The following is a 15852-nucleotide window of genomic DNA, read 5'->3' on the forward strand; positions in this document are numbered from 1 at the left end:
TGGAGTGACTGATGAACTGAGGGCATGAACAGAGAGAAGGAAATGGGGAAGGAACAAAAAAAAGGATTGGAAAGAGAAATAGAGGTAAGTAGGAAGCAACTAAAACAATATCTGGGGGGAAACAGTACTAGAAACTGACAGGGGAAATGACTAAAGGGTGTGAATCTTAGTGACATTTCCAACCAAACTTACCTAATAATTTGCCATAAGTGGCAGGATACAGGGGGACACATCTGATATCCAAAGGAATGCTATACACTGCCTAGCCTGTTCTTACCTGCTAGTCTTGCTCAAACTTGTAGACTATTTGTGGTGTAGATATTGACCCTGCAAAGTTTGGTATGGCAGGAATGACTAAAGGTGACTGCACATGGCAACTGTTGTACGTAAGTGTTATACTTTTAGGGGTCAAACCCCAAGACGATAATTGGTACATTGCTGAATGCATTTTTCTTAGGTGTTGCAGAGTTGGTAATTCAGCGTAATATTTTACAGTTCAGGTTTCACTGCATTTACTTTGCTTTTCTCCCTCCAAAAATGTTATAAACATATTTAATGGTCTTAATCCCAAATAGAATAAGTTAGACTTATACACCACACCATATTTCTGTAATCATGCTTACTACAGCTGCTTCCAGGAGGAGCCAACTTCATCACTGAATGTGGGAGCTCATCCATAAGCCTGAAACACAAGAATGCAACAAGTTTAATGCAGGCTTTGAGCAGGTGATCCTTTATTTCGAGTCCTTGGAGATAGCAAGACTCCATTTCAAAAGGCACAGACATCTGGGATTCACATTTCCTCTTCACCTACCCACTATATTTTTAACAATTTGGAACCCACAGATTTAAGCAAAATTATACCTGTGGCCAGGTAAGCACCTTCACTCTTTGAAAATGATTATAAACTTGCCAGAGGGGAAATAAATCCCTTGGGTTTAAAATTATCTCTTGGCACTCAGTCTAAAAATTCCTGTGATTTTGAAAGTTGGGAGCAGCTATGGATCTGTTTCTGTCATCATTTAGCACCAGATTCTTCCTAGACATAACACAGGGGAATAGGGACAGCTGTGCTATGGCCACCCGTGTTACAACTACATGTGTGGTGGGGGAAAGCAGTGCGTGCCTCATCTGCCTTGTAACAAATAAAGAAGCAGAGCCATGGCTAGACTTTCTACTTGCCAGTCAGTACAGCTGACCAAGTGAGAGGGAACTAAAAACAAGATCCATTCTACAAAAAAAGGGAGGATGGGGATAATTTATACCTTCCCTTGTTCCTGAGCATGACTGTAACTATATATTGTTCCTTATTCTCGGTGAGTCTCTTGACTTCAGTCTGTCCTTATATGAAGTCATGTTATTCTGCCACAATTCTCTGCATTTTTAAACATGTGTTGGTTCATTTTTCACATCCCCAGTAATTAGGTCAGAGTAATGCACAACATGGATGCCATAAGAGTTGCTCCACAGAAGGGGCAGGCAATTATTTTGGGCAGAGGGCCGCTTACTGAGTTTTGGCAAGCTATCAAGGGCCGCATAATAGGCAGCCCGTGGCAGATAAATATTAATTTTCTAAATTTTTTAGGGGCCCTGTGAACCGGGTAGAATGGCCTGGTGGGCTGCCTCCAGCCTACGGACCACATTTTGCCCACCCCTTCTCCACAGTCATTACTATAGCATTCAAGTTCTTAATGCATTCACAGCTCTGGAGAAGGGGAAGAGGAAGCAGGAATACCTGTACTTCATGGCTCTATTTCCCTGGCCTGTGGGGAGACCCAGCAGAAGCAAACTCTACACAAGGGGAAAAATTGCTTTTTAACTTCAAAACCTGCATTGTCCTGCTTTGAATGAAACACAGTAGACCCACTCCATGGCTTGAGGATAAGGATAGATCAGTTTGACTCAGAGAAAACACAAAGGGATTACTCCTATTCAAACTAATAATTTGTTATGTAATGGCTTCACACAGGTCTTAACAACAGCCAGGGTTGTCCTTTGGTAGTGGGGAATTAGCCATGTAGATCTGTGGAGCATTAGATATTATGGCTGTGTCATACCTCAAAACCTAGCCGCTGTGACAGCGGAGAGAGACTGCAGAGCAGAACTGCCTAGCATGCAGAAGGTCCGAGGCCCTGGAAAGCTCTTCTGAAGAGCTGTCTGCACAAACTCCATCACATTTGGTGCCAAATGGGAGAAGGAAGGGCAGGTTTTCAATAGATATTTTACAACATAGTGGTTGCATCTACACATGCAATTGTGAAGCAATAAACTCCACAACAGTTTGAGCCAGAGTAAGCTGTTTCCAGGCAAGGTGTCTACGTATGCACCCAAGGCAACAGAAATATGAGCCAGGGTGCAACAGGCCCAAGCTGGCGGCGGGGGGAAGGTGTCAGCCCCAGGTTCTGGGTGGTGGCTTTGGGCAGCAAAAAGGCTGGCTGGGGCACGAGGGTGCTGAAAGTATGGAGCTGTGTGGATAGGCAGGAGGCAGGCATCTGAGTCCTGGCTGGCTGGGTTGACCAGGCACAATTTATACCCATGGTCAGCGTGCATTTAATCACAGTAAATTACCCCGGTATAAAACAGTACTCTCTCTGACCGTACTATCTTATGCCAACATAAATTAGTTTACTGTGGCCTAATACCATCACACATGTAGAAGGTGACACTTTACTCACAGCTAATTAGTCTACTCAGCAGTAAAGTACATGCATAGATGCAGCCAGTATGTCTTTAAAAATAAACTTTTCAAATACTCATCCCTGTGTAACATTCTATGTTAAGGGCCAAGAACAGTCACCTGGCATGGCCTGTCTTGTGGCTTAAGAGATTTTAGATCTGATTAAGCAGCATCAGAAACTGGAGGTTCTGAAGTAAATTAAGGGAAATTTCCACAAACTTGCATTTTGAAACTCTATGCTTTCTCATGGGACCTGCATTCCCTTAGCTTAATATACCTCGTAAGGCAGCCACTGCACCATTTCCTTTTTTTGACTGTTAAATATTTTTCTGTTTCAGTTAACCGCAGTTTCACCGCTTGTAATTATGGGTCACAATTAAAAGATCTGTTATGTTATACTAGAGTTTTCCTTTAATGTAAACCTTTCAGATACTTTTATTTGTCATCTGACAACTTGAAACCAGTTTTGTCTTTAAAAGTTTGCAGCTGGCAAAAGTGTAATTCGATGAAACACAAAGGCATACCAAGGTGACTGATACTGATGGAGACATAAGGAGTTAAAACATGGCATGTTATACATCCTCAAAAAAATAAATAAATAAAGGAAAAGCCAGCATTGGCTAAAAATCCCTGAGGCTAAAGAGACAAAAGCCCCTGCCCCTGCTCCTGGCAGGGCTGAAAAACTTCTCTGCAATAGCTACCTTAGTGCCTGAACTGACACATACTGGGTATGTCTACATGAAATGTTATGGCAACATAGTGTCAGTGTGCACTGTGTCACCACTGCTACTGCAGAGTAGAGTCGTAAATGACCGCTGCCAGTTACTGGGTGCCCACTGGGTAAGATATTTATAAATTGGCTAGTCTCCCAAGCCCTAAAACAGCTCTATTCTGTGTTAGGGACAAGAAAAATCCAGTGCTATGTGACTAGAGAAATAGGGGAAGATAAGAGAACGGCATGCTCTTTGCAAAAGTAGAATCCCGAGCCTTGTCCCCTTGTCAACAGCTCCCTGACATCCAGGTTTCCCAGTCTTCCTCAATAGGACAGATCTGGTTCTACCACAAGACCATCTGAGTTAAAAGGGGCAAGTTCCCACCCCCCAGAACACTGCACACAATGCTCATGAATGGAAATCTATGTGTATACATACAGGCTATCTAAAACATTACAGGGACAGAAAAATCAGAGACAATTAAGGAAGCTACCAAGGCATTCACTTCATTCCAGTCGTACAAATAAAAGAAAAATTCTGCTCAGCAGAACTGTACCACTTTTGTATTTCCTTCCAAGTATTTATTGGGATGGCATACTGGAAAAATACCAGCACTCTCAGAGTTAACTGTAAGTGCAAAATTAGTGAAGCAGCTTGATTGATTAAATTGATTTAACATTGAATGTGTAAGTGCTAGTTTGCAGGGGGTTCTGTAATGATCAGAACTTCTAAAGGAGAAATATTAAACGTAACGTACAATGTCAACATTTACAGATGCAATCTGTATTATCCACCGTCTTCAGGCTAACCTTTTTCTCTGTTGAGAGCTGATGCCACACTGAATTTGCAGATTGATTTTTGTGGATCAGCTATCCCTATTGTGTACCTCTGTTGTGACTTGCCCTACTTAAAAGTTTGCTGCCTTCTCCAATTGTGATGCTATATCTATGGATAACTGCTGTTCTGTATATCCTTGTACAGGCTATATTGTACCACATGCAATTAACTCTCTCAAGTCCCTTCAGTGAGAGCAGCGAAAAAAATGGCAATACACAGTTGCTTTAGTATGCTCTAATTAGTCATGCTGAGGGGGGGAAAAAAATTCAGCTAAGGTTTTAGTATTAGGGTATTTAAAATGTTTCTATGGCAGTAGGCTTATGTAGCACTAAAAATCTAAACCAGAAGATTTATTTGTTGTCAAAAAAATAATAATTACACAACTGAAGATGGAAGAAAGGGAATGTATCAACATGAAAAATATCTGGAAAACTTTCATAATGTACATTTTGGTCTCTGCAAAGCAGTACATATTTGAACAGCATCATTCCGATCACATAGCTTACAGACGTACTGATTTGCAAATGTAGCCTTTTAAATAACCAAGAAGTCAAAAAGATATGCCAAAAAAATGCACAACCTGAGTCTGTGTACATCAAATCTCCATGCATTTGTGCATACATAAATAGGTGCACGTGATGCACATATGCACAGAGCTCACATCTTTTAAGAACTTTCTAGCATGCATCTTAATTAAGGAAAGTTGTTTCAGTTTTCATGTAAGGTAATACTCTCCAGGCTGTGAACTCTTTTTGAAGTTCCCTTTCAGACCTGTTTTGGTAATGATGGAAATATTTAATTTTTTTTACTTTATTTTCTCAGCCTGGACAACTACAGGGTCCTTCAGGTTCTGCTCCCAGGGTAGCTTCCCACATAACCATTGCAGCATGCAGTAGCCCAGGATTTCGAGGTCACCTCGTCTGGATGGGGCTAGGAGTAAGAATTAAAAAAAAAAAAAAAGGAGAGAGAGAGAGAGAGAGATGAAGAATAAGGACCTCTTCTTAAGAAATAGAAAAGGCTTTGATTGAACTACTGTTGATGAAATATGAAAAAGCCAAATGGGCAAAGTGTTTTGTTTGTTCAGCTGTATTAGAACTAAAACGCCCAGGCTTTTGGCTTCACTCCACAGACAAGCAGTGACTTGTTGCTGTTGAAAGTAAGGGTCAGTTTCCTCACCTCCTCCAACTTCATCCTTCCTTAGTCTGGCCTGTCACATGAACTTGATCCCCATGGCCTCTGACATGATCCAGACATCCCATAACCTAGCACCAACACTTTCTCAAAGAGCCAAGCAGTAAAACAAAGAAATAAATGTCTGCTGCTAAATTGCTAACACATGTTCCAGGAAGTCCATGGGGTCCACATTGGTCATGCAGAGACCCTTTGAGTGCAGACTAAACACTGATGGCCTTTCCTGTTCTACTACAGAACTATTTGAAGTTGGAAGATATGACAAAACTGCCATCTAGTGTACATTTATACACCAAATCCATCTACTTACCAGTTCCATAACTGTTTGCTTAAAGAAAAAGCTGTAGCACAGGCTAAAATACACTTGCTGTTTAGCAAGTCATTCATAAATTTTGTTTCCAAGTAAGAAAAACACAGATTTATTTCACAAACACCATAACCATCTCCATGCCCCAAATGGAAGAACTGACTAAAATGCAATAATGCATTTTTTTTCTTTTCTACAAAACCCAAACATCTTCTACACAGAGAGACAGAAGGGATTTGAATTTATATGTATATTGGCTTTTTCCAGGGAAAGAAACACATTGCAATGCATTCCAACCACTAACATTGTCAACTGTTAATTTAAAATAACTGTAAAATTTACACATGAAAAGGCAGACTCTTTCTTTGTGTATCTGAAGCATATCCAACAGTTTACAGTAAGTAGGAATGCACTAATGTTTTCTTGTTGATCATGATTAAAATAATTGACTAAATAAAAGCAGGTCCATGTGAAAATAAATTATAAATTTTTTCCCAATTAATTTGTAACGTCTAAAAAAGATTGGGAAAAATGTGAGTTTTATATCTGCTTGGTACCTGATGTCTAGAGTAGGGAGACATACAGACTACTGGTAGAGTCTGGTGCTGTTAATCCAGCTGTAAACAGGTATCATATTTTATGAGCCTTCATTAAATAAATTCCAAAAAGTCACTCAGCAAACTTATCTTTAATTTAAAAAGTCATCCGCTAAAAGTTAGTGCCAACACATCATAACTGCTTCTTGTTACCATACGTAAGTTATTATAAAAGCAGAAGACAAGATTAGCTCTTACACATTCTCTATTTTAACTGCTATTAGACTATCGGATTATTAAAGGCCCTTCAATCTAACAGAATGCTACACTATCCCTTGGGTGTCATTTATTTTCTGTGCTATATTCAACAATGTCCTAATGCAAAACTTGGCTCTCATATTAAAATAAAAACACAATCTCTACCACTTGCTGTTCTGTAGCGATTTCTTCAGTCATAAATCTCTCGTTAACTGTGGAATGACTCCATTTATACACATGTTCACAACTCCTTTTTCCATTATGGCAATTCCAGATTACAACCATATAAACCAGCACTTTTGATTGCAGATCCTCTAATTTTCACAAAATGCTATGCTGGCACCTGTTTGTGTGACATAGGCTACATACAAGTAGCCCTTTGAGAAAAATTGTCAGAATTACAATGGACCACTTTTTTCACTGAGGGAATAATTGATATGAAGCTGTAAGTAATGGCAAGTCAATTAGATTTCTGAAGCTAACCTAACATAACTGGTCTTCAGATGAAATAGTCCTCAGAGAATAAAATTTACTTCATTGTAGTTTGGCCATGTCTAATTACTTCTAATTCACATTTTCACCCATTTCCTGATCTGCTACTTCACTCGTATAGCAAAACGTGTGTGTGTGTGTGTGTGTGCGCGCGCGCGAAAGATTTACCAAAGTGTAAAGTGATATTTTACAGAAATATAGATGGATAACTAAACTTATACACTCTAACCACCACTAAAAATAAAACGAAAAACATTACAAAGAGATGATAAACTAACACAGTATTTCAGCTTCCTAGATATTTGGAAGTCAGTGTTTTTTTACATGCATCTTTTAAAGATCCCTACAGAAGTATTAGAATTTAATTATTTATTTGACTGTACATTACTCTATCCTCCCTCCCTCACTTCTCATTAGTTCAATATTAGAAACATTCACTTTGAGAGTTTATTTTATCATTTTGATCTTTTGTATAAAAAACCCCTGACAAATAACTACTTGACTGAAGCAGTAATATGATTTAAAGTAGTAAGCAGTTGGATTCTTTCATGGCATAGAACACTCTACCAACATGTATCATAGCTACATTTTAACCTGAAAAATATATCTGCTAATATAATCACAAATGACTGGTCTTTGATAAATTAAGCAAAATAAATATGGGTTGAAAGAACTCAAAACCTGCTTTACTTTAAAATGTAGCAAGTGAAATTTCCTACAATTCTGACTTCTAAAATCAAGCAATTCTGCTGAATAAATTTGTCACTTTTACATTATTATATTTTAAAAGACTATTTAATGTCAACCAAATTGTATTTTCTGTGTAGACTAAGAATTTTTATGCTTTATTTTTAAAAATAAATGGCCAATTACTATAATCCTTTCCTATTGGCAAGTATAATACTTGGCTTCCTAGCTCAATATTAAATGCTGTTTGAGGGGACCACATCAGTACTAAGAAGGTATTCTACACTTTACATTTTCCTTTCTAACTTGAAGGTTTAAGGCCTGATTCTGTACTTGTTTGTACCAAAATAAATCAGGAATAATTCCACTAGAGGAACACCTATGAATTAAGAATCAGGCTCCTATTGTGCATACTCAATATTCAGGGACAGAGCTGAACAATTCACTAAGTCAGAATAGCGTAACTGAAGCAACCCACACTGAGATGAAAATATATTATGCCTCTGTGGGTACCAGATTTTGCAGTTAGTTTAGGTCTAATATAAATTCAGATTACTGTTTCAAAATAAAAAGTAAATGATATACCAGCCATTCTATACTTTCAATCCCCCAACGTGCCCAAAAACTCTTAAAGCCTGTAATATAAAATGTTTTTTCCCATTATAGTCCTTATTTGGCTAACTTTCTCCTGCCACTCAGAGTGACTTAGGAGGCTGATAAGTGATGGAGATAGTGAACATATAATAGCAAAAAACTATTAGTATTACATTATAATCATACCACTGGCATCTGTTTAGACTGTAAGGTTTTCAGAGCAAGGGCCACTGTATATTTGTATAGTGCCTAGCACAGTGGGACCTCTGGTCCTGACTGGGGCCTCCTGGCATCAGTGCGTGTAGGCATTATACAGGAGTTTAGAAAGGAAGAGTTATCCAATTTCATGTTTCAGACCATAAGCTGATTTCCTGCAGGGGCCAGGAAAGACTTCCTTTCCCTCTCCACATACAGCTTTGCACAATTATCTTAGTGCATTATAGAGGAATTTGACTTCTGCTATACCATGAGGTATTACCCACAGGCAGAAAGAGAATACTGGAACTGACATATCAGTGTTAGGCCTAACACAACAAATCCACGTTCACAGACAAAAACAGGGAAATGAAAACAAGGAGAGGGAAGTCCTCCAGATAATTTCTCTTAGAGTTTGGTAATGAATGGCTTCCTGTAAACATTTAGAAAGGGCTTATGAGCTTGCTAGCTCATAAGTGGGCCAAAATATTTTATAGAGGAAAGCATCAACTGATTACATATATGAATAGCAGACCATGCCAAATCAGTTATGAATCCTATTTAGATATTTCTTGCTTCTGATTATTCCTTGTGAAACACGCAGAACAGGCAGAATGTGTTAAAAAAATAAAAATAATCAATCCCACCTCTCTCTACCACCAAAGGCTTACTATTCTCCCACTCGCCCTGAATTCCTGTTTCCAACTGTACCAGACATTCCTTTGCAATATATCCAGCACTTGGCAACATAAACAGTCCTTTAACTTATCTTCAGGGCTTTGCACAATTCAGACTCATTTCCACCTCATCTCACCTCCTGGTTCTGCCCACTCTTCATCTTGCACACTTCTTTCCCTGCAGCAATCTACACCTGGAATGACAACCCTCCTGCTCTGTACCTTGAAAAAGTTCCATTCCTCAATGGTAAGTCAGTCTTTGAAATCTACCCAAGGACACCTATGCTGCTAGCTACTGCTCTCCAACAATCTTTCCTTCAAAATATTAAAATCCTATTATTCATCTGCTGAATGGAGTTCATAATCTATTGCTGTCTTATTGTAACTGAAAGCTCTTTGGTCCCCTTCTCCCCCTACACAAATACCATTTGCTTTGGTTAACAAACTACATCAGCACTACCTGTAGCATACAGTATTACATATGCACACACCCTCATAGGTACTATCACCTTGCATAGTGCTTTGTAGAATGTATGTATAAAAAAACCCCACAACACCACGTGAAAATAAAAAAGCTGTTCTAAGAAGTACATCAGAGAAAGTTGTGTCCAAAACAGAAGAATCTACATGGTTTCCCCCAGGTTTTGTGGACAGAATGGAGAATTTGACTACCCCATCAACAATCTGACTACATGAATATGAAGTCAACTCGAAAAATAATAATTACGAACATATTTGGTTTGTGGCAGCTTAAAAGCACTAGCATGCTGGAAACCAGTGTTATCACATACTGTTACCTTGATACTTTTAATGAGAAAAGGGTTTTATTTTTGATTTTTCCATATTAGTAGGGTGTTTAAATCTATGAGCTTGGAAACACAAGGAGTACATCTATAATTGATTCTTAGATTTACAGTGTACCCAGAATATAAACCCTGGACACAGGCAAAAAATTAGTATGGAAATACATAATTAATTTGGACAGTATTGATAAAAATAATGGACTTCCCATTCCTAGTAGACCAACATGTGCAGACCCCCCAAAAGTGATATCCCTCTGCTCTAACTCCCTCAAGCAAAAGCCTAAGAAAAACAGATGAGTATTAAACTCTTCCAGATGCCACAAGACAACAGTTCTGTCAGAAGAGTGAATAAACAAGGACATTGAAGCCACTACAGTACTACAACCAACATGATGCCAGTAAAAATTATTACTGTGCATATTACAACTGATTTCATGTGACATGAACTGCGACAATCCAATCTGATAGGCACAAATTACAGGAATAACTGGCAAGTCCTACAGCAGAGATGATGGCTATAAAAGCTTTGGGGTTGTTTTTTTTTAAAGTTACTTTTGGCCATGGATGCCACATAAGAATCCAACACTAACAAACTGAAAAAAATAGACCCTGAGTAGACATAAATGACCCATCAGCCAGCTTTGGATATCCTTAATGTATCATCAGCATCAACATCTCCATCTTAAAATCATGCATGAGAAAGAACATATATTTAATGAACTGCTTCAGTGAAGATCCAATCCAGAATGCCTTTGCTGAACCCAAACATTTTGGTGTGGATCTCTACCACTGTAATAAGCAGGCAACATAGCTTAATATTAATTTTGTAATTCACTTGCTTGTTAAAAGGCCAAACAAACAGGAAAGCTTCATGGCAAATACAAATATACATTGGAAGGAATTTAATATAGACAGTTCATACCCTTGCGTTTATCAATGATACCAAATTGAAACTGGTCTTACACACTCAATGCACAGATCTAGAGTATTTAAAAAAGCTCAATATGTTAAGCGCAGTATATCTCCGGAGAAATTAGATATTGACTGCATGCCTCAGTGAGTAGAAAATCTACAAAAATCCATAAAACACATTGATCCAAATATTACTTTTTAACACTACTAACTATGTCACAAATTTTTAAAATGTACATTTGATGCAGACATAATTCTCTTTAATTATCAAGCAACAAGCCAAAAATGTTATACTGTTTATACAGCCTGGCCTTTAAAAATATGAACATAAGAATATGTTCAATAGGGTTTACTCAAATTCAATGCTAAAACAAACAAGGCAGCCATAGTGACTCTACCTTTGAAGCATAATAAGGAATTTAATTTAAAGTACAATCTCCAATTAAAAACACATCCCTATGTGATGGTATTTGCTGAGTGCTCCTTACTGATTGCATGCAGTGCTGTAGTCAGAAGATCCTGCAACCAAATTGCTGAGTGACGTAGCCTTTCCACTCCCTCCCCACAAGAGGTGGAAGCCATAAATGAATCACCTGTCCTCAGGTTCAAATCCTAAGCACTCAGACTCCCGCTTCAACTTAAACCCACCCCTTCCAAGTATTCTACTGGAGGTGTTTGCCTTCTGGTTTGCAGTTTAGTTTTCACAGAGGCTTAGGACAGATGTGAGTAAGCAAGGATTGCATTCAGTTCCCCAAACCCTCGCTATTTTATGCAAAAGACAAAGCACAAGGCATTTCAGAACATCAGGAACCCCGGATGGCTAAGCCTTCCAAGAGAGTCCTGGGAGTTCATCTGTGAGAAGAAAGCCCAGGTTTCCCTCTGCCTCATCAGGATTTTAGTTCAAGCTGCTCCCCTATCAATTTGAGCTACTGAAGACTAAGAATATATCAGGTCCCACCCTTTTATAACCTTCCAGTCCTTCCATGAATTCATTCTCTGATCAGCCTCCCTCAGTGTTCAGAGACTTATCAGGTGAGTTCATTACCAAGATCAGCTCCCCCATCAAACCAGTACTCGAAGGGACTCTTCCAACAGAAGAGTCCTCAAGTCAACTATCTTCTGTTGTTACCCCTATATCAGCACCTGTTTTAGTCCAAGATGACAGGGAAACTGCAGCAGGAAGGCAAAGACCACCTTTAGAAACAGGGTGGAAGGCAGGTACACTATGAACACCATATTGCCACACTCCTATTGGAATAAACAAGGAGTCTCAACAACTCAGGTATGTCTAAGTTCACTTATAGGATGAACCTGCATAGTTGTGAGAGACAGCAGAAGGCTGAAGCCAAAAAGTCTGTTTCCTAACTATCTAAGTTGGTCCAATAAAGGATATTATCTCACTTCACAAATCTTACTTCTCTCATATCCCTGGCCCATCATGGCTACCCTTCCCCACGTACCAGTTAGCTTGTAACCTAACCCAGAAGCTCAAATGAAAAAGGACTTCAGTTTCCAAAATGAATTATACTTCTTGAGAGGAGTTTCCAGTCTTATAACTATCATGAAACTGCAAACTGTGGGAGAATAATGTGTTGTCCAATCCCTAGAAACTTGGATCTCAGTGGACACTATCTCAACTGATCTGCTAAACCAGTGGGGGCCAAACTTTTTGGCAGGCATGCCACAAACTAGCCCTATACTCTCCCTCAGTGCCATTCCAATCACTTTCCCCTGCTCAACAGGGCTGCGCAAAGCTTCTACTGAATCGAATCGGGGCAGTGATCCGAATCAACTAATTGAATCACTGTCCCTGATTCGGGCTGAATCTGAATTGAATAGGGCCTGTTTTGCACTCCCCTACTGCTCAATCTGCTGCTTTGCTTTCTGCTCCCTGCCTGATCCAATGCTCTTCTTTCAGATAGGACACTTATCTGCCACTGTGTTGCCTGTCCCCTTCTCAATTTGGCATGTGCCACACAAAGAGGCTACCCATACTACAGATTGGCCACCCCTGTGCTATACAAGGGCCGAGAAAGGAATGGGCTAAATTGAAGTCCAAGAGCCACAAGGTGTGCTGATTTAAATTACAGGTGAAGCTTGAGAGGAATCTAGCTGTACTGTACTTGCTTTATGAAGAGAGATTATTTCAGTTTCCAGGCTAGTTAAGAGTTTCTTTGAAAAGTAACCATTTCATGGTTTTACATTCATTTCTAACACTGCAGATATATATTTACTTCTGTGTAGCTAATTCATAAATAATAATCTGTGAAAGTTAGGAAGCTATCCTGAGCTAGACAAATGAAAACAAGTTCTACCACTTCCTTCTTTTGAGCCTTGAGAAATATTAATGATGAAATACAGTAAGTAAACTCACTGAAAAAGATCTCACGTACAACAAATATTAAAAATAAATATTACATTCAAAGAGCATCAAGCCTTTCCTCAAGTGTTAGGAAAGACCAAATTAAGACTGCCTGTACAACTTAAATTTGCTACCTTCTGTGTATGCTTTCTGATACAGTCTAACTATTCATAGCATACTGATTTTCCTTCAGGAGTCCCAACTCATTCAGTGCACATAAAAGATTGTGCTCAGGGAATGAACTGAGGTTGTGTAGCAAAGGAGGTTGTTTTGTGAAGGATCCCAAACTCATTTGTTGCAAATTAAAATCAGTAGTGAATAAATTAGAGGCCTGCAGAAAGATAACAAGTCATGGCTAGGCTCTTAAGCATGACACATGAAGAATTAGTCTGTACCTGCATTTGTCACCAGGTTCCTGTTATGATACAGAAGGCTGAAATTCTGATTTTTCACAAATAGATACTATTTGTGTGTTCTTCATTTTCTGAGTGCTAAAATTCAGATACCTGGGATCAAAAGATCTGCAGAAATTCCAGGCACTCATAACTGTAGCTGAAGTAACAGGAAACTGTACAGAGAATGTCTTATAAAATGTTTAGTTCTCTATAAATCCAGTCCTGGATGTCTCGAGTTTAGTGCACAAAATTAATGGATACGCTTCAAAATCTTGACCTTAATCACCCCACACTTCATTTCTCAGTCTTAAAGTAGAATAATTCTTCCCTCCCATACAGGTATGCTGTAAAGATATTAATTCTTTCACGGCTATGAAGCATTCAGATATTGTAGTGAAGAACACAACAGGAAAGTTAAAAGAAATTTAAAAATGTGTATTCAGAGCAGGATTTGAAGAGTGGGTAGTAAAAATGGCATGTGACCATATATTGTGTTATGAAAATAAAGAGAAATACTGAACAGGCTACTCATTCAGTGAAGATCAACTAATCTTGAGCACTGAATGAGGTATAGGTCTTTCTGGGGGAAAAAAGTGTGATCACATAAGTGAAGACTGAATGATGATGCATATGCATCAGGTTGCATGCATAACCAGAAATCTGACATGTGGCAACTTGGGAGACTGACTCTGCAGCATTAATGCATGTATGTCTGTAGAGAGATTCACTCATTATCAGCCATACTATCATGAGCCAAAACCTTAACTTAGCAAAGCTCCACTGATTTCACCAGCCATGGAGATAAAACCGTGTCCTTATACTGTTTGTAACTGCTCAAGCCTGAAAACATAATATAAAAGTTTCAGGGCAGGGACTGATTGTACACTGAACTGTGTCCCCAAATACACATTTACAGTGCAGGTGTCAGAGATACGGCATGTGGCACACACTAGACTGGCCCTACATACAGAGCCCAGGATCTGTGCAACATAGAATCTGAGCTGCAAGCTGAGTCCACCCCAGCCGGTTCAGAACCCACACCACACCCCACGCCTGCCCTGGCCAGTCTGGAGCAGACACCATATACAGCATGGATCTCAGACTAGCTGGAGTAGGCACCAGATGCACTGGATCCAGCATGCAGGATGCAGAAAAAGGGTAAGGGGAGATCCTGTGGCCCCAGCCATGCACCATTCATCCACCACTGTACTTTAAGTTGTCTCAAGCATAGAAAATATAGTTAAAGGCCATTTTAACCCATATCAAATTACTGGTAAAATACAAACCAAACTATTATGTTCACCACCCCCCCCCCTACTTTTTAAACCAAAGACCTACCTGTGTTTTTTCAAGCCTTACCAAGGTTTTACAAATCATATAGCAAAAAAACAGAACAAAGGAAATGTGAATAAGTAAACCTTAACTCTAAATGGGCTTTACAGCTGACAACGTGGGAGGATAACAGAAACATCATCCCAGCACTGCCCCACAAGCAGTTACCAACACTACACTGCTCAGGACCTTATACCATTGGTCTTACCATCCTGAAAGATGTTCTTCCCTCTCCTTCTGCAGGCAACACAGTCAGGGAGCAAACACTACATCCTAAGAATCACTGGAAAAGTTACATCCCTCATATGCATCAGCCGGCATCCTCATCTTATTCTCCCTGTGTCTCCCCTTTGTTCAGCCTTTGCTGGCCCAGTAGTTTACAACAGCCAGTTTACCCCCGTAGTGCTTTACTATGACTAGATGTTTCAGTTAAAAGCAATTTCTAAGCAGCCTAAAATCTGCCTCCCACAGACTGGCCAAAGTGAACTACCACCTAGACCAGGGGCGGGCAATTATTTTGGCTGGAGGGCCACTTAATGAATTTTGGTGAGCTGTTGAGGACTGCAAAGGTAGCCCCACCCTTTGACAGGTGCCATACCACCTAGTTGCCATTTTGGGACCGGAAGTCCCACCTCTAACCCCTGACGCTTGCCACTGGAAGTCCCTCCCCTTGCCCCCAGAAGTAGTCCTTTTGGGGGGATGGGGGGTTGCCATCTGAACCAGAAATAAACAAAATCATTTACTAAAAGTCAAACATCTACTATAATGTACTTTAATTTTATTCCAAAAAATATTTTTGTCATGATTTGTGTTTGTGTAGTGTAGATGAGGTGACTGCATAACAGGTCAAAAATAAATTCTCTCTTGTATTGCGGGGGGGGGGG

At 39.5% G+C, this 15852-nt stretch overlaps 1 protein-coding gene across 3 annotated transcripts in view; it reads right to left on the reverse strand.

Moving 5' to 3' along the window:
- Positions 1-15852, reverse strand: part of VRK2 (vaccinia related kinase 2) — an 83072-nt gene that overhangs the window by 27947 nt on the left and 39273 nt on the right. For all 3 annotated transcript variants that reach the window (XM_019516648.1, XM_019516650.1, XM_019516649.1), the window contains 2 exons: positions 5037-5157; positions 624-682 (listed from right to left, as the gene is read on the reverse strand). In XM_019516648.1, coding sequence (XP_019372193.1) covers positions 624-682; positions 5037-5157 — 180 coding nt within the window. The remainder of the gene's footprint in view (positions 1-623; positions 683-5036; positions 5158-15852) is intronic.

Source organism: Gavialis gangeticus, unplaced genomic scaffold (assembly GCF_001723915.1).
Source record: "Gavialis gangeticus isolate Ggan-Ray unplaced genomic scaffold, GavGan_comp1, whole genome shotgun sequence".
Lineage (NCBI taxonomy): Eukaryota > Metazoa > Chordata > Crocodylia > Gavialidae > Gavialis > Gavialis gangeticus.